The sequence below is a fragment of the Ranitomeya variabilis genome, chromosome 1 (genome assembly GCF_051348905.1).
Source record: "Ranitomeya variabilis isolate aRanVar5 chromosome 1, aRanVar5.hap1, whole genome shotgun sequence".
NCBI classification, from domain to species: Eukaryota; Metazoa; Chordata; class Amphibia; order Anura; family Dendrobatidae; genus Ranitomeya; species Ranitomeya variabilis.
This window is the reverse complement of record NC_135232.1, coordinates 996752496-996778529: the sequence shown is the minus strand read 5'-3', so window position 1 is coordinate 996778529 and position 26034 is coordinate 996752496. Positions and strand designations below refer to the sequence as shown.

The 26034-nt window shown below is 45.6% G+C and overlaps 1 protein-coding gene across 7 annotated transcripts in view; it reads left to right on the top strand.

Annotated features, from left to right (window-relative positions):
* The window catches only part of NEK1 (NIMA related kinase 1), a 143909-nt gene that overhangs the window by 37277 nt on the left and 80598 nt on the right, over nt 1-26034 (top strand). For 4 of the 7 annotated variants that reach the window (XM_077279489.1, XM_077279487.1, XM_077279486.1 and 1 more), the window contains 7 exons: nt 941-988; nt 2822-2896; nt 3631-3794; nt 7141-7263; nt 16790-16892; nt 22507-22590; nt 24218-24301. In XM_077279489.1, the coding sequence (XP_077135604.1) occupies nt 941-988; nt 2822-2896; nt 3631-3794; nt 7141-7263; nt 16790-16892; nt 22507-22590; nt 24218-24301 (681 nt within the window). The remainder of the gene's footprint in view (nt 1-940; nt 989-2821; nt 2897-3630; nt 3795-7140; nt 7264-16789; nt 16893-22506; nt 22591-24217; nt 24302-26034) is intronic. The other 3 variants (XM_077279490.1, XM_077279488.1, XM_077279491.1) reach the window with 2 other exon arrangements.

The window sequence follows — 26034 nt, the reverse complement described above, 5'->3', positions numbered from 1 at the left end:
ATTCATGCATGAGCTACATTTTTTTGCTGGAGTGTGATGCCTTTATTTTGGCTTAACTGTATGTCCCATATTTTAGTTACTTTTCAATAGAGATTTACTTATTTTATTATACTTTTGTCTGTTTGGTTGCAACTGCAATTCTTTTTGTACGATCCTCTGATTAATCTGGTGCTTTACCATACTTGCTAATCCCACCTTTCTGTGTACTTGTTTGCTGATCGGCAGTCATTTATTACTCCGCTTACGCAGACAGGACACAGCGAACGATGAGCCCTGAACAAGCTCCATTAGATCATTCAGTGCACATAGACCACCGTTGTTCTCGGCAGCACATAGTCCTGTGTAAACAGAACTTTGTGCTGCCGAGAGCAATGATCTTTAGTGCGACACAAAAGAAATTTTACCTTACGATAGAGTGTTTTGCTTGTTCATCTGGTGATCTCAGCCCGTGTAAAATTAGGGGTAGTGAGAGAATGGGGGAACATTTTAAATTAGCGATTTGAAAGGTTGATTGTTTTTCCAAGCACTTTGCATCATATTAGACAATGGCAATAACCCTTGAACCTGCTTGTAAATCTCAGAATTAGGGTAAGAGCGCACCACCCACGCCAGTGAGTCGGTAGCAGGTAATTGGTGTGGGCAGGACCATATGATGCTGTGTCCGAGAGATTGGCTGTTTCCTCTCCATAACATTGAGGGTGTTCATAGTCTTCCAGAATGGCTATGTCCAGTAAAACTGATTGTAAAAGCCTGAGCTTCTACATAGGATCAGAGCCTCATTCATATGAGCATTTTGTAAAATGCTCCGTCTCTGCTGTCAATCTTAGCAGTAATGGAAAATGCTCTTACATTTCTCTATCACATAGATAGTGCTAGCAGAGATTTTTCTCTTACATGATCGATGATAACTGTTGATTTGTGCGTTTTTACTACTTTCCAGATGAACTTACTGAAAGCCGAACAGATGAGACGTCTGGAGAAGGAAAGGGTGAGTTAGTCACCCGTGCTGTAAGTATGCTTCAGTCTGTGTTCTTTTCCCCTCTTTTATTCACGTCAGTAAGCTCGAGTTGTTTCATCTGCAAATTATAGCATGTTCTTGTTTGATCATTCGATCAAAGGATACATTGGTAAGTTTTGTAAATCCCTATAGGAGCGGTTCTTTACGCTGATCTTATTCATCATGGTCTCACGTTCATTTCTATAGATTTAATTACATAAAAATCCACTAGGGGGCAGCAATATACCAGCATTTACTAACAGACCAATTGAAGCTCTTGGAAGACACTGTTCTTACCCAAGCTCAGCCTAATCGCCAGTCACCGGGTGTTTTATTATGGCAGAGGGCATAGACCACAGGTGGCGGTGACATTATCTGCAGGCTAAATGTAAGTTCATATCCGCTCCACATATTCCCAGTAAATTACAGTAGGATTCGAGTTGATGGTGTTTTCACAACGCCATCCTAATGTAAAGAAATCTCCACTAGAATCAGGAGATGGTGTGGATCTTGGAATTCACATCAGGACTTACTTAAGAATAATGAGCCGTTCACACTTGTACTGTCCTTCAGGTTTTCATTCTTTTTTGACAATCAGAATAGCCTATGTAGTGAAAAGGAAAATAAAATGATCTGCTATAATCCATCATGGATCCTGTAAAAACAAATGCCGTGCTAGTGTGCACTGAACTGTACACTGGTGTCCTGATTGCCAAATAATTATGCATGTCATGTTAAAATTTCCTAAAATCCGCCAACATTTTTAGACAGAGACTACATGGCAATTTTTAGCTGTGACACAGGACACATGACCAAAAATCACAAACATCACAGCGTACTGCAGGTCATCATCACCCTAGTGTACTGCAGGTCATTCTCACCCTACGGTACTGCAGGTCATTCTCACCCTACGGTACTGCAGGTCATTCTCACCCTACGGTACTGCAGGTCATTCTCACCCTAGTGTACTGCAGGTCATCATCACCCTACGGTACTGCAGGTCATTCTCACCCTACGGTACTGCAGGTCATTCTCACCCAAGTGTACTGCAGGTCATTCTCACCCAAGTGTACTGCAGGTCATTCTCACCCTAGCGTACTGCAGGTCATTCTCACCCAAGTGTACTGCAGGTCATTCTCACCCAAGTGTACTGCAGGTCATTCTCACCCTAGCGTACTGCAGGTCATTCTCACCCAAGTGTACTGCAGGTCATTCTCACCCAAGTGTACTGCAGGTCATTCTCACCCAAGTGTACTGCAGGTCATTCTCACCCAAGTGTACTGCAGGTCATTCTCACCCAAGTGTACTGCAGGTCATTCTCACCCTAGCGTACTGCAGGTCATTCTCACCCAAGTGTACTGCAGGTCATTCTCACCCAAGTGTACTGCAGGTCATTCTCACCCAAGTGTACTGCAGGTCATTCTCACCCTAGCGTACTGCAGGTCATTCTCACCCAAGTGTACTGCAGGTCATTCTCACCCAAGTGTACTGCAGGTCATTCTCACCCTAGCGTACTGTAGGTCAGTCTCACCCTAGTGTACTGCAGGTCATCAGCACCCTAGTGTATTGCAGGTTATCACCACCCTAGCGTACTGCAGGTCAGTCTCACCCTAGGGTACTGCAGGTTATCACCACCCTAGCGTACTGCAACCAGGACAAGCAGGTAGCAAAATATCTAACTTGCTCTGACTTCTTGAAGCTTGCTTGTCGCAGTCCATCTTTGGTCGCGTGACCCACATCGCAGCCAAAGTGTCTGTGTAGCTCCAACCATAAAGCTTTTAAAGAACATCAAGGTTGGCTAAACAGTGTTGTCTTTGTTTGCAGTTGGAGCGGATAAATCGCGCAAGGGAGCAAGGCTGGAAGAATGTGATTGGCTCAGGAGGAAGTGGAGACATGAAGGTGAATACGTCTAAGATCCCTTATAAGGGTTGATCAATAAAGAACGCAAATTGTTATAAAATAGTAAAACTGAACATCACTAAACACTGCTGCTCCTCCAGTGGTCGCTGACTGCAGCTTTCACGTCTGTGCGTGAGTCAGTGTGTTATTGATCCACAGGAGTAGTCAAATACCAGTATAGACCACCAAGGCATTAGCACTGGAGCAGCCATTACACAAGGTAATGTTTTAGTTTTTTGGGTTTAGGATATTTCCTGCAGATGGTTTAATTTCTTTCGCCTCCTGCTCTCACACACATTAGATGGCTGTTGGCTATCTTGGCCGTCCTTCCCATAGGCCGAGTGCTCCTGTCTTCTCTATGAGAGTGCCGTTGCCGGATATTATCTCAAGGAGACGCGAAGGATCGGCATTCTGATATCAGACATGTCAGATTCTATAACTCTCGCGACAGTCAATTGTCCTGAAGCTTTCATGCGCATTAGACTAACGTGTTCGGCCAACATTAGTGATTAGTCTAATTTATATGGGAGCTTTACACTCTCATACAGCTTTTTAAAATTGATTTCCAAAAGGTTATCCTGGAGCTTCCTAGCCCCTGAAGATGTTCAGCCCTATATCTATACAATGTAATAGGTCTATATTTGGAGTTGTCCTCTCTTAAGAGATGCAGGTGGTCTGACTTTTTTTTAAATGATTTGGGTAAATTGACAGCTTCCTGTGCTTTTCCTTCCCAGGCGCCATACTTTGGGGGTGGGGGAGGCGCAGCGCCTCCACAGGCTGCTGTCCGATCCTATGAGCATTACCATTCTGTACTGGACCAGCTGCAGAAACCGAAGCCATCAGATGACCGAGAAGTCAAGCACAGAGCCGAAATGCAGAACCTTGATGCAGCACCTAAGTATGTGATCCGGTTATGTGATACTGAGCATATTAGCCCCGTAGAACATTGCGTCACAGCAATATCTGAGTGGTGACTGAGCGCAGATCCTTCTGGTGCTGTGTCACTTGTTGGCCACTAGATGAACAATGTTTTTTGTTTTTTCTTCTACAGTTCTTGACACCACTGTAAAAGGCCTAAAGTTAAAGATGACACATTTCCTTTGTATTTTAGGCCAAAAAAAGTTATTTTTTTCATTTTAAAAATTGCAAAAAGGAAAATGGGGCTAGGCAAAAGTTCAGGCACCTTGAGATTTGTGTACTCAGATAACTTTGACCAAGGTTTCACACCCTAATTAACCTGTTAGGCCATGTGCACACGTTCAGGATTTTTCGCGTTTTTTTCACGTTTTTTCGCTATAAAAACGTGATAAAAACGCAAAAAAAACGCTAACAAATGCCTCCTATTATTTACAGGGTATTCCGCATTTTTTGTGCAAATGTTGCATTTTTTTCCGCGAAAAAATCGCATCGCGGAAAAAAAAGCAACATGTTTATTAAATTTGCGGAATTGCGGGGATTCCGCACACCTAGGAGTGCATTGATCTGCTTACTTCCCGCACGGGGCTGTGCACACCATGCGGGAAGTAAGCAGATTATGTGCGGTTGGTACCCAGGGTGGAGGAGAGGAGACTCTCCTCCACGGACTGGGCACCATATAATTGGTCAAAAAAAAAGAATTAAAATAAAAAATAGTGATATACTCACCTTCGATGGCCCCGGAGGCATGCTGCCGCTTCCGTTCCTTTAGATGGTCTGTGTGAAGGACCTGCGATGACGTCGCAGTCTTGTGATTGGTCGCGTGACAGCTCATGTGACCGCTCACGCGACCAATCACAAGCCGTGACGTCATCGAAGGTCCTGCACACACACAGCATCTATAGGAATGGACGCCGCTGAGGAGATCAGCTGTCTGTAGGTGAGTATAACCGTTTTTTTTCATTTTTTTAATTACTTTTAAACATTCTATCTTTTACTATTGATGCTGCATAGGCAGCATCTATAGTAAAAAGTTGGTCACACTTGTAAAACACTATGTTTGACAAGTGTGACCAACCTGTCAATCAGTTTTCCAAGCGATGCTACAGATCGCTTGCAAAACTTTAGCATTCTGCAAGCTAATTACACTTGCAAAATGCTAAGAAAAAAACGGGAAAAAAACGCAAAAAAAAAATGCGGATTTTTTGCAGAAAATTTCCGGTTTTCTTCAGGAAATTTCTGCAAGAAATCCTGACGTGTGCACATACCCTTAGGGTTATGGCTTGTTCACTATCATCATTAGGAAAGGCCAGGTTATGGAAATTTCCCAGCTTTATAAATAACCAGCCTCTTCTATCCTTGTGCCAAAAAGCTGTAGCCATGGGTTCTTCTAAGTAGCTGCCTAGTACTCTGAAAATGGTGGAGGCCCACAATGCAGGAGAAGGCTATAAGGAGATAGCAAAGCCAGATGCCCTTTCCTCAGTTTGAAATGCATTTAAAGGGAACCTGTCGCCTTGTTTTGCCGCTATAAGATACGGCCACTGCCTTTCGGGGCTTATCTGCAGCATTCTATAATGCTGTAGATAAACCGCAGTCCGACCTGAAAGAGAAGAAAAACAAGTTTTATGATACTTACCCGGGAGCCGCCCGGTCCGATGGGTGTCGTAGGAGGTCCCGGGTTCGGTTCCTCCCATCTTCATGCGATGTTGTCATCCTGCTTTCTTCGTGCCGTTCTCTTGTGCCGGCGTACTAATATACCCTGTTGAAGGCAGAGTAAAGTATGCAATGCGCAGGCGCCGGGAAAGGTCAGAGAGGCCCAGCACCTGCGCACAGCAGTACTTTACTCTTCCCTCAACAGGGCAGATCAGTACGCCTGCGCTGGAGCCATGACACAAAGCAAGCAGGATGATGACATCGCATGAAGATGGGAGGCGCCGGACCCGGGACCTGTGACACCCATCGGCTCAAACCGCCCCCCGGTGAGTATAATAAATCTTGTTTTTCTTCTCTTTCAGGTCGGACCGGGGTTTATCTACAGCATTATAGAATGCTGTAGATAAGCTCCGAAAGGCAGTGGCTGCATCTTATAGTGACAAAACGAGGTGACAGGTTACCTTTAATGGCAGTTAACAGGAGCAGTGGAGGTCAAAATACGGAAGAACAAGCCAAATTTCAGGGAGAGATGTTTGTAGGATGGCTAGACAAGCAAGATAGAACCCCTACTCGACTGCAAAAGACCGTCAGAAAGATTTAGCAGACTCTGGAGTTGTAGTACATTGTTCTACTGTTCAGAGACACCTGTACAAATATGGCCTTCATGAAAGAGTCCTCAGGAGAAAACCTCCCCTGCGTCCTCACCATAAAATTCAGTGTCCGAAGTATGCAAAAGAACATCCAAACAAGCTAATGCATTTTGAAACAAGTCCTGTGGACCGATGAGGTTGAAATAGAACTCTTTGGCCACAATATTCAAAGGTATATGTGGATAAAAAAAGGACACAGAATTTCAGGAAAAAAACATCTTGCCAACCATTAAGCATGGGGGTGGATAAATCATGCTGTGGGGTTGTATTGCTGCCAACGGCACAGGGAACATTTCACGGGTAGAGAGAACAATGGTTCAATGAAATTTCAACAAATGATTCAAACATAACATCATGTGTAAAAAACAAACAAACAAACAAAAAAACCTGAAGTTAAAAATATGATGGCTTCTACAAATGGATATTAATTCTAAAGTAAATACATGTCAAAATCCAGAATAGACTAACTCAAAAAGCGCCTGCTGAAGGTTTTGCAATGGCCCTCACAGTCCTCTGATCTGAACATCACTGAAAATCTGTGGCTAAACCTCAAATAGCAGTGCATGTCAGAAGACCCAGGAATCTCACAGAACTGGAAGAATTTTCCAAGGAAGCATGGATGAAAATCCCTCAAACACAAGAATTGAAAGACTTTTGACTGGCTACAAAAAAGCGTTTACGAGCTGTGGTACTAGGTACTAACCATTCAGGGTGCCCAATCTTTTGCATAGGGTCATTTCCTTTTTGTCATTTTTAAAATGTAAAAGATGAAAATGTTTTTTTTTTTTGCCTAAAATCTAAATCTGTAACTTTAGGCCTTTTAGAGATAAGTTCATCTTGAACTTGCTTAACTGTTCACAATAATGGTAATTTTTAACAAGGGTGGACACACATTTACATGCCACTGTACATCTGATATTGGCTCCTTATAATAAACCATGGCGGGTGTCAATAATGTTGCCCTCAACTGTATATAGAAGGAATCACCGTCTGGTACTAACTGTACTTTCTTACTGACCCCTACAGAGCCACAGTCCAGGCACAACCATGTAATGGCCCTATTCCTCAGACCCCGCTCCCTGATGGAGATGCAGTAAGGAAGGAATTAAAGAGGCTGGAAGAGGTATCCAGGCAAGCATTTGTGGACAGGTGCGATCTGCTACACTTGTATGTACAGCGTCATGCAAGCATGTCACTGCCATGTATGTGCAATAGGTGTAATGATGGCTCCTCACCATCCACCCAGTGCATGTATCGTCCAAACAAGGGGACAGCACTCAAAAATACATCTCAAAAAGGCAAAGTGAAGGCTCTTATTGGCCCATGTGAACAGGGGGCAATGTTTTTCTCAACCTTTTTAAATCTATATCTTTCTTTATTTTTTTGTTTCCTTTCTTTCTCTTTTTTTCTTTTTTTTTTTTTTTTTTTTCTCTTTTTCACTCGCTCTCTTTTTTGCGCTCTTTTTCGTGCTCTTTTTTTTCTCGCTTTCTTTTGCTTTCTCTTTTTCACTCACTCTTTAGCACTCTCTTTCACTCACTCTCTTTTTCACGCTCTCTTTTTCGCTCACTTTCTCTCTTTTTTGACCACTCTCTCTTTTTTGCTCACTCTCACTCTTCCTTTTTCGCTCACTCTCTCTTTTTCGTTCACCCTCTCTTTCTCCTTCGCCTCATTGGGGGACACGGACCATGGGTGTATGCTGCTGCCACTAGGAGGCTGACACTAAGTGATACAAAGAAAGTTAGCTCCTCCCCTGCAGTATACACCCTCCTGCTGGCTCTCAGTTAACCAGTTGTTGCTTAGTGTCCGTAGGAGGCACACGGACGGGTCTGCTATTCAGACCCAAAACTCTTTCTTATTTTATTTTTACCTTTTACATTTTTGATTTTATTTTTTCCACGGATGAATGGGGCGACGGATCCTTTCAAGGTTCCGATCTCCCCGAACCATCAACAGGTGAGCACGGAGAGTGTCGCCTCTCAGTATCCTCTCCTGCAACGTGGGATGCCAAGCCTGGGCTGATTCTTAGGGGCGACGGGTCCCTTCAAGGGCACCGATCTCCCCGCACCATCAACAGACGAGCACATGGAGTGTCGCCTCCACATACCCTCTTCTGCAGCCAGGCCTATTGCCGGACATCTGGCCCTGTCCACCCGGGGGCTGAACTTCGTGGATGTACAGAGGCCACTCTATGGCGTCCGAGCAGCCCCCACTGCACTACCACTGTTAAAGTGGATGGCACAAGGAGGCGGACAGTTCCTCTCCACCTCCCTAACAAAGGTATGGTGGATTGAGGTTTGTCCCTCTATCCCTGCACTGTCCACGATGCAATACCTGACCTGCAGCAGAACAGTAGCGTGCGCGCGCTTTCCTCGGCGCTGAAACCCAGTCATCCGCGGCGGCTCCATGCCAGGATGCGCACCGATGGTGAGTGGATCCAGTCAGCGGTGGGTCTCTTCAACTGGATATTCACATGGTCACAGGCAGCCTCAGGCTTCCCTGTGGCCCACCTCCCTGAGGTAACGATCCGGCCGCCTGCAAAAATTTAGCCCCCGGCTTCGGCCGATGTGTAGGCTGCACCCCGGAAGCCGCACCCGCACTATGGCGCCCTGAAGCGGCTTTGCCCGCCTTTCTGGCGCTTCTCGCCTGGCATGAAAGCGCTCAGTTTTTTCTCGGCCACTACAACGCCCCTCACTTCTACCGCTGGTATCTCTTCCGCCAGCTGCAGAAATTTGGGCCCGGCTTGGGCCTATTCATGGAAGTCTCGAGGCTCCGCCCACATTGTGCCTGTGACTCTGCCCCCCCGAATTGGCGTCTCTCGCTCTCTGCAAGATTTTATCACCTCTGCAACTCCCTGTGGCCATCTTGGTCCACCCGGCCGGCTCACACCAGGACGACGACTTTACATTAAAGGGGCACAACGACTTTGCAACAATTCCCTTTCCTGGTCTTAAAGGCACATGACCAGTATTCCCTGGTCTTAAAGGCACATGACCAGTATTCCCTGGTCTAAAAGGCACATGACCAGTATTCCCTGGTCTTAAAGGCACATGACTAGTATTCCCTGGTCTAAGAGGCACATGACCAGTATTCCCTGGTCTTAAAGGCACATGACCAGTATTCCCTGGTCTTAAAGGCACATGACCAGAATTCCCTGGTCTAAAAGGCTCATGACCAGTATTCCCTGGTCTTAAAGACACATGACCAATCCGAAGCCGGTCACCCTAGATGAGCTCAGGAGCCCTCCGCCGCTGATCCCAGTTTATACCAGAGTACCTAGTTCCCTCAGTGGACTTCGTCACTGACCGCAATCAATGGTTTCTCTGACCAAGAGATTGAATCCCTCAGTGATCCCTCTGTGGCTCGGAGTGCTCGCAGGACCGATATACATGGTCCCTCTCCTACATGGGAGCCGTTGGCTAGCAGGGGCCGCAAGTATTCTAGAAACTTACAGGCGTCTAGAAACGTACAAGCATCTAGAAAACGGAAGTTTTCATTTCCTGAACTCTCTCCCCAATGATTTGCTGAGACCAAGACTCTGAATATGGATCGGATATGGCCTTGGATCTGGACTTGCCAGAGCTTCAGGAAAGGATGAACTTTATCATCTCTGTACATTGACGAGGACTCTGGTTCTGCTCTAGAGTACGCAGTGTCCCTCATAAGGAGACTAAACTCCATTTAGTCCGGATAAGCGAATCACTGGTCAGGAGCCTCTACGTGGGATGCCATGCCTGGTCTGATTTGTAAGGGCGATGGGTCCTTTAAAGGGCACCAATCTCCCCACACCATCAACAGACGAGCACAAGGAGTGTCTCCTCCATGTATCCTCTTCTGCATCCAGGCCTAACGTCAGACAACCTGTCCTGTCCACCCAGAGACCTGAAGTCTTTGGATGTACAGAGGCACCCTTTTTTGGCGTCCGAGCACCCCCCTCTGCATCACCACTATTTAGCAGATGATGCAAGAAGACGGTCGATCCCTCTCCACTTCCCTGTTAAGAGGATGGTGGATCGAGGGTTCATCATTTTTAATTCTGCACCGTCAAAAGAGAGCGGCCATGGCAAGAGACAATGACCTGCTGGATGCAGCCCCGCATTCTGCCACTTGGCAGATTAACCGGGTAGGTTCTCCTGTGGCATACCTACCAGTATTCCTGCCCGATGTATCATCAATTAAAAATACCACGGACTGTCAGATAGCAAATCTGGTTCGTTCCGTCTTGCGGCTTTGGGTTCAGCGCTCTACCGTCCCTAGCCGCCGCATGGATTGCTAGAGCAATGGTCTCCTGGCTGGAGACCTTAACTACTTTGATTCACACCAGTAACCTTTTCCTGAAGGCAGTACAACTGGCCAATCAAATCTTTTGAGCGGGAGACTAACAAAGGATCGTATGTTTCCTGCAGACCCAACCAGCTGTGGGATGCTTGTCCAGGACAGTCTAGATCTAAGGGATCTTGGTTCCAAAAAGGGGAACGAAAAGTAAGACCGATCCTGGACCTCAAACTTCTAACAACCTTTGACAAGGTCCTCCTTCTTCGGATGGAGTTCCTCCGCTCAGCCATTACTTCAACAGAAAAAGGTGGAGTTTCTGGCGTCCATCGACATTCGGGATGCTTACCCTCACATTCCTATTTTTCCCCTCTTCAAAAATTCCTTCGCTTTTCCATCCATGAACAGCATTTTCAAGTCACGACCTTCTCCTTCGGCCTTGCTACCGCACCCAGAGTGTTCGCAAGGGTCATGGCGGCTGTCATGTTCCTCTTGCACCTAGAGGCGTGGTTGTCCTGCCCTGTTTGGTCGACTTTCTAGCCGCTCTTCCAGGACTACGCTAAGTCGTCTATATCACTTGCGATACCCTCTCACCTGGGCTGGCAGATAAACTTGAACAAGTTCTCATTTCCAGCCCAGCAGATATCCTTTTTGAAGATGATCCTGCACACTTCCAGAAGGATGGTAATTCACCCTCGAGACAAGGTCATGGCCCTTCAACAGGGAGCTCGCGCACTTGATCACTCATCCCCTCATTTCATTCGATTTGCTAGGAGGGTTCTGAGGAAAAATGGTGACGACAATGGAAGCAGTTTTCTTCGCTTCGCTCATTTTCAGCAAGTCAAACAGAGTTTCAGACGGTAGTCTCTGAGCTCCTTCTTCATCCAGGGCCTTTCTCCCGGTTCAATGGTTATTAGTAACTACCAAAGCCAGTCGTCTTCTCCTGATCATTGCTCTGGAGATCCGAACGGTAGTCCTACAGCTGGTCCACTGCCTTCTGGCGGGTCACCCCATCCGAATTCAATTGGATAATGCCACGGTTGTGCCATACGTCAATCATCTAGCAGGTACCCACGGTCAGGCGCTATGGCCGAGGTATCTCACATTCTCTGATGGGCCGAGATCTATCATTCGCTGATCTCGGCAGTACATATCCCAGGAGTAGAACTCTGGGCGGCTAACATATTCAGCCGTCAGGGTTCCGCCTCAAGTGAGTGGGAACTTCACCCGGAAGTCTTCCATCAGATCTGCCTTCACTGGAGCTCTCCAGTTGTTGATCTGATGGCGTCCAGACTGCACGCCAAATTACTCGAGTATGTGGTTCGGCCTCTAGATCCAAGAGCCATCGCACTTCATGCTCTGGTTCTTCCGTGGTACCAGTTTCCATAACTCCCTTTCCACTACTTCCGAAGGGCCCCAGTGATCCTCGGGGATCCGCCCTGACCACGTCAGTTTTTTGTTTGCGGAGCTAGTATCTTTCCGCCTCATTGCAACAAAACTGCGAGTAGGATCTTTCTCGCAGGGAGTTTTCACACGTAGTTCTTCCCTATCGCATACCATTGGATCATTGGGACCTTAATGGTCCTGGGAGTCTTACAGTAGACTCCTTTTGATCCAGACAGACTTTACTGTCAGGGAAGGTCGCCCTTTTTTCTCTGCGATATCCTCCTCCTGACGAGTCTTCGGAGCTAGCTGCTCTGTTCTTTCAGACTTTTTTCCCTTATTACCTTCAAGGCAAGGTTGTCCTCAGGCCATCCCTGTCCCTTGTTACCACACTGTTATGAGGGTATCATTCTTCCCTCATCTCTTTCGGCACCAGTCCACAGAATGAAATGAGTTCCCCATATTCTGGACGAAGTGAGTGCTCGGAGTAGGTACGTCTTGGGGACGGCGTCCTTCCGAAGGTTGAACGCTTTATTTGGGCTTCCTGACGGTAAGAGGAAGGCTTCCTGACGTTTACAGGAAGGGTTTAGCCGTTTCATCGTCTATGTTAGCCTGGTGGATTCTTTTCACCATCCAGGAGTCCTTCCGTGGTAGATGTCAGCCTATCTCCCTGTCTATCGAGGGTTCTAGGCACAAGGCATCAGCAAAGCACGCCTGCAAGCTTGCAGATTCGTCCAGTTCGCATGCATTCTTGAAGCACGATAATTCCCACACTTCCACAGATGTGAGTCTGGGCAGGCGGACTCTGCAGGCTGCGGTGGCGCACTTGTAAGTAGCGGTTACACAGGGCCTGATCTGATGTTGTCCCCACCCAGGGACTGCTTTGGGACGTCCCACGGTGTCCCCCAATGAAGCGAAGGAGAAATAGGGATTTTTGTGTACTCACAGTAAAATCATTTTCTCCGAGCCATTCATTGGGGGACACAGCTCCCATCCTATTATTAGCTTGTGCTTGTTTTATAATTTGACATGCTATACGCTCATATATTGTTATTGATCTCCTACTGCTTTTGCACCAAACTGGTTAGCTGAGAGCCAGCAGGAGGGTGTATACTGCAGGGGAGGAGCTAACTTTCTTTGTATCACTTAGTGTCAAACTCCTAGTGGCAGTAGCATACACCCACGGTCTGTGTCCCCCAATGAATGGCTCGTAGAAAAGTATTTTACGGTGAGTACACAAAAATCCCTATTTTCCGCTCACTCTCTCTTTTTCGCTCACTCTCTTTTTCGCTCACTCTCATCCACGGCTGTTTTTGATTAGCCAGCCTGATATGACATATAGCGATTTGACGCACTTGTAGCATTTGCTAATCAGAAGCTTTTGCCGGTGACACAAGGTAGCTCTCGGGCCTCAGGTTGCTGACAGGGCCACTGGTCCGGGTCCTGCAATTCAATTCTCCCCAACTCTGACATTATCCACATGTCTGTGAGATCAGATGATATTCATTTACATAGCACAAAGTATTCTCGAGCAGTGATCAGTTTTACACTCATATAATGATTTCATGTCCCCAAAACAAATGATTGTTCCTTGAACATATCATTTAGTCTAAACTCGTTTAAACTAGTTTACGTTAGTTATCATTGACAGCGACTCGTTAAACGTTTAATTACGAATGACTCACTCGTCTAAATGATGCATTACTCTCTCCCTCTAGACCCACTTCTGTAAAACACAGCATCTGCCCCTATAGGATACGATCCTGTTTGCAACCTCCAAAATCTTTAATCCAACGCTATGTTCACGTGTTGCATTTTTGCTGCATTTTTTTATGCAAATTTTAAGCTGTTTTAGAGACCCAGAAAATTCTATGAGATTTCAGAAATCTCATGCACACATATTGGGATTTTTCTCCTGACTGATTTGCAAACTGCAGCATGTCACTTTTTTCAGCATTTTTTTCAGCGTCTTTTTTTCAGCATTTTTGCACCCATAGAAAACAATGGGTAAGTGCAAAAACACATCAAAAATGCAGATATTAGTTTTTGGTGCAAAAACCTAAAAAAGTTAAATCTTTTTTTTTTTTTTGGGGGGGGGGGGAGGAGTAGGCACTAAACTTTTTCAATAGGCACAGGAGACAACAAAAACGCAGCAAAAAAAACACAGCAAAAACTCAACAAAACCTGTAAGCTGCTTCTTTACTACCAACAGAAAGATCTGGAGAAATCAAAGATAATTGAAATCAAAAGCCGAATTCGTAAACTTGGCATAAACTTTTCAATTGTAACATATGGATCAAAAGTCGATGAAAAAAATAATGATAATAATCTTGCCCACAAGGGAATGTCACTGGGGCTGTATACTTCTGGTCCTGGCATCCCAGCCAGCATCCACCATGTGGTAAGGTCCCTGTACCTCCTAGATCAAAGCGGTAGAGTGGCTGTTATACACAGTATTGTTTCTCACAATTGGGGAGATCAAAAAATACCCTGATCCTCGCAGCACCCTGTCAGAGCTCCTGTCCCAGCACGGGAGATCCCCAGGACAGAATATGCCAATTTATTAAGAGTACATAGTAAGTGGTCGGGTATGACAAGTATGATTACTAATAAGCTCATGTATATAATATGTGAGCAGTTTTCTGTAGTAGATTATACGATATGTATGACTTACTTTGTACCCAGCACCAACCTGGATCCAGCGTAGGCTAATCCATAGTATGTGTAGCAACCGGGGCCACTCCATGGTATGTGTAGCGACCGGGGACACTCCATGGTGTGTGTAGGGACCGGGGACACTCCATGGTATGTGTAGCGACCGGGGACACTCCATGGTATGTGTAGGGACCGGGGCCACTCCATGGTATGTGTAGCAACTGGGGCCACTCCATGGTATGTGTAGCAACTGGGGCCACTCCATGGTATGTGTAGCGACCGGGGCCACTCCATGGTATGTGTAGCAGCCGGGGACACTCCATGGTATGTGTAGCAGCCGGGGCCACTCCATGGTATGTGTAGCGACCGGGGACACTCCATGGTATGTGTAGCGACCGGGGACACTCCATGGTATGTGTAGCAGCCGGGGCCGGGGCCACTCCATGGTATGTGTAGCAGCCGGGGCCACTCCATGGTGTGTGTAGGGACCGGGGCCACTCCATGGTATGTGTAGCGACCGGGGCCACTCCATGGTATGTGTAGCAGCCGGGGACACTCCATGGTATGTGTAGCAGCCGGGGCCACTCCATGGTATGTGTAGCGACCGGGGACACTCCATGGTATGTGTAGCGACCGGGGCCACTCCATGGTATGTGTAGCGACCGGGGCCACTCCATGGTATGTGTAGCGACCGGGGCCACTCCATGGTATGTGTAGCGACCGGGGCCACTCCATGGTATGTGTAGCGACCGGGGCCACTCCATGGTATGTGTAGCGACCGGGGCCGGGGCCACTCCATGGTATGTGTAGCGACCGGGGCCACTCCATGGTATGTGTAGCAGCCGGGGCCACTCCATGGTATGTGTAGCAATGGGGCAACTCCATGGTATGTGTAGCGACCGGGGCCACTCCATGGTATGTGTAGCGACCGGGGCCGCTCCCATGGTATGTGTAGCAATCAGGGCCACTCCATGGTGTGTGTAGCAGTCGGGGCCACTCCATGGTATGTGTAGCAGTCGGGGCCACTCCATGGTGTGTGTAGCGACCGGGGACACTCCATGGTATGTGTAGCAGCCGGGGCCGGGGCCACTCCATGGTATGTGTAGCAGCCGGGGCCACTCCATGGTGTGTGTAGGGACCGGGGCCACTCCATGGTATGTGTAGCGACCGGGGCCACTCCATGGTGTGTGTAGCGACCGGGGACACTCCATGGTATGTGTAGCAACTGGGGCCACTCCATGGTATGTGTAGCAGTCGGGCCTACTTCATGCATCGTGGGTGCCGGCTGTGTTTCGTAGCTATCACACAACAGTAACTGATGCCAGCCAAGCTAGTGCCGATTGCTTCAATTTAACCACCTTTATGCCATTGCACTATGTTACAGTGGCTTCTAACAGGCTTCATCATAACGGTCGTTCCTTCTCCCAAAACGTGCAAAGCGATCTTAGGGTGCAGATTGGTTACCATGGCAGCCAAGGATCGTCCGAGGACCCTCATGTCCACCATGTGTGATTTCTTAAAGTCAAGCCTCTGGCATTACAAGTTCATGATACGCTGCAAATATATTATTGATCACAGGTTTAAGCCTATTTACAAATTACAAAAACATGTAAAAGCTCACATCACTCCCTTTTTTCATAAATGTAAATACCAAGATGTGAGCAAAAAAAGTTTAGCATATTTGGTGTTTGTGCAGATTTATCTCAAATAATAAAATGTAAAAATATTTATCCCACATGGACGAAATGGGGAACAAGATGAAAACGCGTGAATTGGCGTTTTTGGTCAACGCAATTTCTCCCCTAATAAAGAAAATACAATGAAAAGCAATTGAAATGTCATAGCAACCCTAAAATGGTTTCTATAAAAACATCAACGCCGCCTGCATTTTACCACACAAACAGTTATGACTTTAGAAAGAAGTGAAGGACAAAACGAAAGTCCAAAAATAAAAGAATTGCTCTGTCCTTAGGATGTTGTTACCGCTAAAGTCGGTGACTAAACACTAGTGTATGTGTTCCCCAAAATGGTATGTACAGAAAGTGCAATTATCCTGCAATAAAGCAACGTGCAGTGTCTGCTGAGGGCTGCAGATCGGCTCCTGAGTCCCCGGCAGCGGATGCTACACACTGACCAGAGCTGTGCTGTTCAGCGCCATCCTGTGACCACACGCTGCTACTGCTGGAGCCGTAGGGGTGCCAAGTGTCTTAGCCCTTTCCTATTCTAGGGGCAGGAATCAATACCATACGCCCGGACATGTAGTTTGGGGTCGACATTTGGACCTATTTAGGTAAAAAACAAAACAAAAAGCCAGCGAGGAGTTACAACATTTCGGTAAATCAGTATACAATTTGTCTTATTTTTTCAGACATCGAGGCCATGTAGCTGCTGAACGAGCAAGACAAGTTGAGGAATTCTGGCAGCGGAAGCAAGAAGCCATGCAAAACAAGGCGCGTGCGGAGGGACACATGGTATGGACCGCCGCTTACTTAGCCAATAGTTAGCCCTCAGCTCACGCCATGCAATTTCATATTAGTCCTTAGCAAAATAATATTTAATTTCAGTTATTTTGTTTGAGTTCATAGATGTTTCCACTACACGGAGAACCCGTTCTTAAATACATGTGTAAAATTAAAAAACAGATACTCTTCTTTGGCACCGGCGCCATTCCGATGGTGTCACAACCGGGTCTACTGACACTCTTGTGATATTGTTATGCCACATGAGCGCTGCAGCTGATCAGCGTCCGCTAATGGCCTGCAGGTCTCACACATCCTTTGGACGCCTGTGTTTTGGGAGGTGAGTATTTGTTTTATTTCACACTGCAAAATCCAGTATTTAAAGGGGATGTCCACTACTTAGACAACCTCTTCTGTATTTATATATTCCTTCTTATAAAATGAGAAAAGCCTACACTAACCTCCGGAGCTGTTCCAGTGATGTCGGTACCTCGCGTGATGATGTACCACGTGATCACTGCAGCCAATCAGCGCTGCTTCACTCTCACCACCTTCAGATGTAACTGACGTTTTTTAGGATGTCGGAGAGTCAGTGGCAGATCTTACTTCTTCCATGGTCTTCCAGTTTTGTCTGTAGGAGGTGAAAGTGAAGCAGCCGCTGATTGCCTGCAGGGATCACGTGGCGTAACAACATCACGCGTGCGCCAGTAGAGCACGCACCAACTTCACAGGAACCGTGTCGGCACCGGAGGGGAGGAAAGGTTATTCTCATTTTATATGGTGCAGTTCAGCAATTAAGCAGGAGTTGTCTGAGTTGTGGACTCACTCGGTTTATCTAGTAATCACATTAGTGTAGCCAATATTCCTAAGACGACGGTTCTCAATAGTCCAGTAGTATGCAGGCAGGCCTCATGGTCGACTGTACACAATATACCTGCAGGCAGTGCCATGGATCTCTCCTTATTCCAGTGATACTAAGGGAAATACTACAGTTCTGGCAAAAATAAGAGACCACTGCAAAATGTTCAGTTTGTCTGATTTTTCTCTTTATAGGTATATTTTTGAGTAAAATGTAAATTGTTCTTTTATTCTATAAACTACTGACAACATGTCTCCGAAGTTCCAACCAATAAATTTTGTATTTATTTTCTGAAAATGAGAAATGGTCAGAATAACAAAAACAAATGCATTGCTTGCAGACCTCAAATAATGCAAAAAAAAAAAACAAGTTCATAATCATTTAGAAACAACAATACTAATGTTTTAAATCAGGAAGCGTTCAGGAATCAATATTTTGTGGAATAACCATGATTTGTAATTACAGCTTTCATGCGTCTTGGCATGCTTTCCACCAGTCTTTCACACTGCTTCTGGGGCAAAAATGTAAGCAGTTCTTCTTTGTTTGATGACTTGTGACTATCCATCATCCTCTTGATTACATTCCAGAGGTGTTCATTGGGGTTCAGGTCTGGAGATTGGGCTGGCCATGACAGGGTTTTGATGTGGTGGTCCTTCATCCACACCTTGATTTACCTAGCTGTGTGACATGGCGCATTGTCCTGCTGGAAAAACCAGTCCTCAGAGTTGGGGAACATTACCTGAGCAGAAGGAATCAACTGGTTTTCCAGGATAACCTTGTACGCGGCTTGATTCATACATCCTTCGCAAAGATTAACCTGCCCAATTCCAGCCTTGCTGGAGCATCCCCAGATCATCACCGATCCTTCACCAAATTTCACAGTGGGTGCAAGACACTGTGGCTTGTACGCCTCTCCAGGTCTCCGTCTAACCATTAGATGACCAGGTGTTGGGCAAAGCTGAAAATTGGACTCATCAGAGAAGATTACCTTACTCCAGTCCTCCTATGGTCCAATACTTTTGGTCTTTGGCAAACTTCAGCCTGGCTCTCCTTTGCTTCTCATTTATGAAAGGCTTTTTTCTAGCTTTACATGACTTGACTCCTGCCTCTAGGAGCCTGTTACGAACTGCTTTTGCCGTGCACTTCACCCCAGCTGCCATTTGGCATTCCTTTTGTAAGTCACTTGATGCCATACTGTGGTTGCTGAGTGACATTCGAATAAGATGACGGTCATCCCGGTCATTGGAGAGTCGATTTCACCCTCTGCCAGTCTGTAGCTTTGTTGTCCCCAATGTCTGCTGCTTGACCTTGTTGTAATGGACTGCCTTCTTAGAAATTTTAAGGATGGTGGCAACATGACGCTCACTGTATCCCTCTGCTAGTAAAGCCAGAATTGAGCCCTTCTTTTTCTCACTCAAAACTTTTCTTTTCAACTCCTTTGGCATGGTTAATAGTTATTTTTTCATTCCAATTACTTTTGGGATATTACTAGCACAAGTTTTGCCATCCATCTTGTCCTATTGCATTAGGATTGTGAACACCACAGCAGTGTTTTTTATACTTTCCTTCGTTAAATAAGATTTGATTCAGGTGATCACCTAATCAGAAGCACATTAAATAGAATGAGGTGTACTCTGGTTGGAATTCAACTGACACTGGAATGGAATGGCTGTCAGACATGTAGAGAAGCTGATTTTTATACAACTGTGCAGTGGTCTCTTAATTTTTGCCAGAGCTCTATATTGGATGAAAGATCTACTTCAGAATTAGGCGTCTGTGCGTCTGTGATACCCATCTGTTTATTGGTCATTTACGCAGGCAGATCTCTACCCCTAAATGAGGGCTATGTAACTATATACAAATCGATTGCCGCTCATTTAGATGAAGGACCCTCACATGGGCTGATAGTTTATTATGGGGGCAGAGTGATGGTTGATTCGATTGTTAGCACATCTCCTAATGTTTCTATTCCTGGGTAAAATCTGTATTCCGAGATTGTCGATGACCGCTGGTGCTTATAAGATTCTATGCAGAGGGGAGGGAGAGGAGCTGGAGGCAGGCACAGGCATCTGTATAAACTGATAATAATGTTTGTAACGTCAGCAGCACTAGATGACTATCATGTCTGATTGCAATGCTTCTCATATATTATGTATGCCGTACTGCTGATGGTTTGTACTGTTTGTGCTTCTAGTACGTAGTCATATTGCACCTATAGAAGCTTGTATCACTCAGGGCAGGGTCCTCATACAGCTGTGTGCAGCAGAGCACCGCAGAGACATGCATGTCCGTATGGTTATCAAACGGAGTAAGCGCGTCCAACGTCAATCTGCAGAGAACTTATAAATGCCCGATGTGAATAGCAGTCTGTGCAGTGTTCTGCCGCATGGAAGCTGCGTCACCCATGTGCCTCGGCCACCCGCTCCCCAACTAACCGATCACAGCCATCCTCACGCTGCTCACATTCAGAATTAACCCCCATATTACCCCCAGGATGTATAATTAAAGGGATCCTGCCACATTGTATATGCAGTCTGATCTGCGGACAGGACGGCAGAGAGAAGCTGAGCAGAATTATATGTAGGCTGGATGGGAAAGACTCAGTATAACTCTCATTATATTCCTTGGAGTTATCTCTGCATGTACAGTATACAGGGAAGAATGTCAGTCACTGGGCCGGACCGCCCACCTGAGTCACGCGTGTGTGTAATATATATACTGTGTACATACATACATACATACATACATACATACATACATACATACATACATACATACATACATATACATGCATACATACAGTATACATACATACCTACATACATATACATACATGCATACATATACATACATACCTACATACATATACATACATGCATACATATACATACATACCTACATACATATACATACATACACCTACCTACATACATATACATACATGCAGAAGGGATTTCAGTGAATAAAATGCAGGTTTTCCTGAAACGTTTCCCACAGCTATGACTATCCGTTTGATCAGCTCCTCCGGCACTATGACATCCCGCCTGCAGGTCGCCTGTTCTTTTCAATATGACCGCTTCCCTTTAAGCGCATACATTCGCAGTGCTACACACTGGTTACTTGTAGTGTGCTATTCCTCCCAGAGATGTAGCACTGCCCATTTCATTCATCCGCCGATTCCTTGTGTCAGTGGTCATCTGCCATAACCCTTGTGTATGCCCGAACCTGACAGATCTAGTCAGGCTGTCCTTGTATAAAGGCAAACTCTGCTTTTCAATAACCGCTTCCAAGATTCGGCAGATTATAAACCGCATAAGTGGTTGAGTTTCTTTCTACATAATCTTTTGTACTGATTTTAATTTACTATTCATGTCAGAAGGAAAGTTCTGCTGTTTTTTTATTGACCTGAGTATTGTCCGAGCTCAGGCGAGTTATATACAGACAAGTCTGACAGCGGAGGAAAGCTGAGCTGCTGTCTGGTCCCAAAGAGAAGGCAGAAAACAGCAATTAATGTAGTAAATCACGAGACTTCTAGGGGATCTGACACATTTCACAATACATACTACATAAATTATTATATAGATCTGAGGTCTGATGAAGCTGGTATAAATGCTTGATGGAATGGCTGTGTACCCTTTTCCTGCCTAATAAAATGAGAATCCCATAAGCTCAGCTCTAGTTGTGCTCCTAAAAAGCTCTTCTTAATATCCAGGGTATACAACAATTCTGACATAGATTTTCAGTGTTAGTACACCGGCCTCTTCCTTTCAAAGAGATCGAATTCATAATGAATGCAGTTTGTATTGAGAAATCTGGTGGCACCTGCTTCCAAAATCCGTGCAAAAACCCCAAAGCTCCTCCACAGTTCATGTCTCCATAGACTGCGGAGTCGCATTAACCGCAGCATTACCCTTTAAACCCGGTAACAGGTTATTTTTAAAGTGTCCATTTTTCCTTTTTTTTCCCACTGAGTATTCTTTGTTTTTGTTTGTTTTTTAAATCCACCAGGGATACTGGCCACTTTCTTTTTTTAGTGCTATTTTTCATGGTCTTTACCAAGGGGGGCGTGGTTTCCAGAGTATCAGGGGCGTGGCTTCCAGGATTCTTGGGGGCATGGCATCCAGGAATCTCAGGGGCGTGGCTTCCAGGATTCTTGGGGGCATGGCATCTAGGAATCTCAGGGGCGTGGCTTCCAGGAGTCTTGGGGGCATGGCATCCAGGAATCTCAGGGGCGTGGCTTCCAGGAGTCTTGGGGGCATGGCATCCAGGAATCTCAGGGGTGTGGCTTCCAGGAGTCTTGGGGGCGTGATGTCCAGGAATCTCAGGGGCGTGGCTTCCAGGAGTCTTGGGGGTGTGGCATCCAGGAATCTCAGGGGCGCGGCTTCCATGAGTCTCGGGGGCGTGGCTGCCAGGAGTCTCGGGGCATGGCTTCCAGGAGTTTCGGGGGTGTGGCTTTAGACCACTCTATATTATTACCCTGTGAGCCTCTTCCTCTTGGTAAGGACCATAAAAATTTGTAAATTGGAATTATATGGCAATTAAAAGGAATTGGATCCTCAGGGGAACAATGAGAACAACAATATGGGGAAAAAACTGGCACGTTTGATCCTGAGACAGGTCCTCTTTAAGATTTGTAGCTGGAATGTCGAGGTCGAATGAAACAGACTCCATAGTAGAGAGGACACCATTCTAGTGAGGAACATGTATTTAACGCCCTCTGATGTGGCCCCAGCCATTCTTACACTTCATACATTGGATGGTGCACAGGACGCTCTGTACAGCCTGGCAGCTAAATATGGAGGCAGACCAAGCTCTGCTGGAGGAGGGAAGGCCCGGCACAAAGAAGAACAGGTAGGCCTCTCGCATGCCTGAGCCTCTTTGCAGTACCCTTGTGTCACCTGCCATGATCATGTGTCGTCTGTGCATGTTTCCTGGGTCATATGCTTAACATATAGGGGGAAGCTCCAACCTGACGCTGCTTGAGGTCCTGCCGATCATGCTGGCTGTGGTCCATGTCCCATCACTAACCAAAACTTCATGTATGTCTTGTGTTTGTAATCTGTAAATCCTCTCCATGTTGGACCATTATATCATGCACCTTTCTAATTTAATTCATGAGTTGTCCACAAAATAGTAAGTTACCCCTATTACATAGGATAGATTGTAACCTGCTGATCATTGAGCGTCCGCCCAGTGGGACCCCCTGTGATACTGAATGGAGCTCGGGAACCCAAGAACCCTGCTGCTCGTCTTGAATAGAGTAGAGGTTCTCATGGTCTACCTCCGCTCTCTTCATGGTCTATGGGACTGTTATAGAAAGTAGAGTCCAGCACCGTTATTTCCGTCAGTCCCTTAGACAGACAATAAATGGAGCGGAGGTCGAGCATGCTCTTTCATAGAGTGGTTACTGGGTGTCAGAGCCTTGTTGTGTCCCAGTGTTCAGACTTTCATCCATAAGGAAGTTATCCCATATCATAGAGATGGTGGATGACTTACTATTTGTGGAATAACCCTTTAAGTCTTTGCCTGTGAATGACTCTTGCAGATACTGCTAAATTGCGGTACTAATAATGCAACGATGGGTGGTGACTTGTAGATAGATCATGTTTTATACTATGCTACTACAAATGGTCACTCCTTACGCCATGCCTCTGCTATAGGGCGCGGGCATTATTTCAGTTCTGTAGTATAGGGTTTGCCATCCACTTGCAGTTTGTGACACTTTGGTTTTGGAAGTTACCGCTACATTTTTGCTTTGCCAGGATTATATATTTGCACGGGTTTCCCTGCTTGGGTTATTTTATGTAAATCTGAGATGTACGCCATTGGGCAGATGCTGGGTTACCTGTGAAAGTAGATAAACCTTTCGAAGATTCGTCCAGGGGCTGTAACCTTTGATGGTACTGAAGGTGGATGAGACCGAGATGATCCCTCTATAAGGCGTCCTTCACACATCCGTGTCTCCAGTACATGTATCCATTCTTTCATGGATACCTCTCATACGTAGCACCATAGGTTACAATGGGAACATGTCCATGTTTTCCAACAGCACGGATGACCAGGGCAAATACAGGTCTATGGGTCCGGGAACAACACTGACACCAGTACGTTTTTTTCATGTACGTGTTTAAACATGGAGGTGTGAAGGAGGCGGAAGCCAGAGTAGAGAGATAAGTATGGCTAGTGCTCGCCTAGATCCAGTTCTTCCATTATCATTAGCTGTAATACTACGTTTTCCTGTGATGACCACTACAGAGAATGTAAGCAGTCAGTGACATCGTTCCTGCTGATGGCAGCTGGTTGTCAGGGGTCCCGGAAGCTGGCTTGGAGTATTCATATATGATGTTGTGGTGAGACCATCCGGTTACAGTATTAGGGGATGAGAGGCACCAGGAATCCTGACAAAGCGTATTTTGTCTGTCCAGATTATCTTTCTGGAAGATCACGTACATACAATATCTATTTGTTTCCTGTGTAGGAATATTTGGCAAGGCTCAGACAAATCCGGCTTCAGAATTTCAATGAACGTCAGCAAATGAAAGCTAAACTGCGTGGGGAGAAGGTAAGTTACTTTCCACAGAAACTGGGATTGGTGTCCCTTTTAACACATTTTGGTGAATGACATGCCGAGTATAGCTAGTCTTCCTAAAACCATTGGAACTTGGTTTCTGATAAAGAAATGGTTTTATGTTTTTTGTTTTGTTTTCCATTAGAGGTGCTGACGTTAAGCAAGGGAACCATTAAATAGGATATGTTTTCAGATTTCACAATAAATGCTGCATACATTATCATATAGATCTCATAGGCCTGAGGAGACTGGTGTACTGACTGTGTTAATCTATTTCAGAAAGGCTGTGTAATCTGTAGGAAAGCAGTAGGTAGCGTCCTGGATGTGGTAGTTATGTGTTGGTAATGTCAGCTGTACACTAGGTTACTGAGAGGGTTTAATGTGATTGGATTTTGCGCCCAGGTTTTTTGAGTAACCAAAAGAACCTGGCTGGGAAAAGTTGATGTTATGATCTAGTCCGGGGTTTACAGGCTTATTAACAACTGGGTTAGCTCAGCAGTGTGAAGTGTGTTGAAACTGGAGAAAGGCAGAGCTGCTAGTCTGCTCTGCAAAGTAAGGTATGCTGAAATCAAACAGAGAGGTGTTTGTTTGGTGAACATGTTTAACACATGTGTGAGCTGCTGCTGAGAACACAGAGGTTGGTGAGGCTGATAAATCTACCTTGTTTCATTCTGCCTGAAGAAAAGGATAGTTTGTTCTCAACTGATACTGTTTTATTATTTTGGAGCTGTAACGTTTGATTGATTGACAATAGACTACATGCTGTTTTGATATAAAACCCTGTGTCATGTGTATCCAAGCAGCTACCCGAGAGCATGAACCCCTACAATTCCTTTATGAAAGTTTAAACTCAGTCTTCCTCCATCTAGCCTGGTTGACAGCTCCCTAAGTCTCTTCTTCATGATGCAGAGATCTCACACTGATCAGTACAAGCTGCATCTGTCAGGCTGGCTGGGTGAGCAGAGACTTAGTGTTGAAGGTCGAACGCTCTTTAGCTGGTTTGATAATAACATTTTATCTGAATTATACAGCCGTTCTGACATGGATTTTCAAAGCAAATAAGCCGCTATTCTATTCTATTCATGTAATTCCCATTCACTTCTATGGGAGCTACTTACAAAGCATGGCTGAGCCGGTAATTTTCCTTCTTTATTGCTTAGTGCCTGGACAGAGTTATATATGTCTTAGTCAAGGATTAAGATGGAAATACCCCTTTCGATCAACACAATGTGGCGCGATTCTAGGGATAATAAATAAGTGAGCCAACGTAGGTCTAGATTAGTCTGTTCTGTTGGCATTATTTTCTTTTACATAACATCATGAAGAATAAAAAAGCCTTCTATTAAAGGTTTTATTCCCTATGCCTGTGTAAATGCTAGGGTAATGTAAGGGTGTTAATATTCTCACTGATCTCCATCTTCCACAGTTCCCAACGCTGCTTCGGTCCTCTTCTCGGTCACTTGATGGCTAATTCTGTTTTGCCAGATCATACTCCACTCTGTGTGAGCCTGAAGTGTCTGTTACAATGTAAGTCTACAGAGCCTAGTTCCTACACTCCATATATTTACATTGTAAAAGCCTCTTCTGTCTCATAGACTGCCCAGTATGATCCGACATGTCAGAATAGTCGTCACGTGACACAGAAGAGGACTGGGGCTGAGAACTGGGGAAGACGTTGATTGGTGCATTACACAGGTATAGCCACTAAAATGCTGAATAGGACTGTT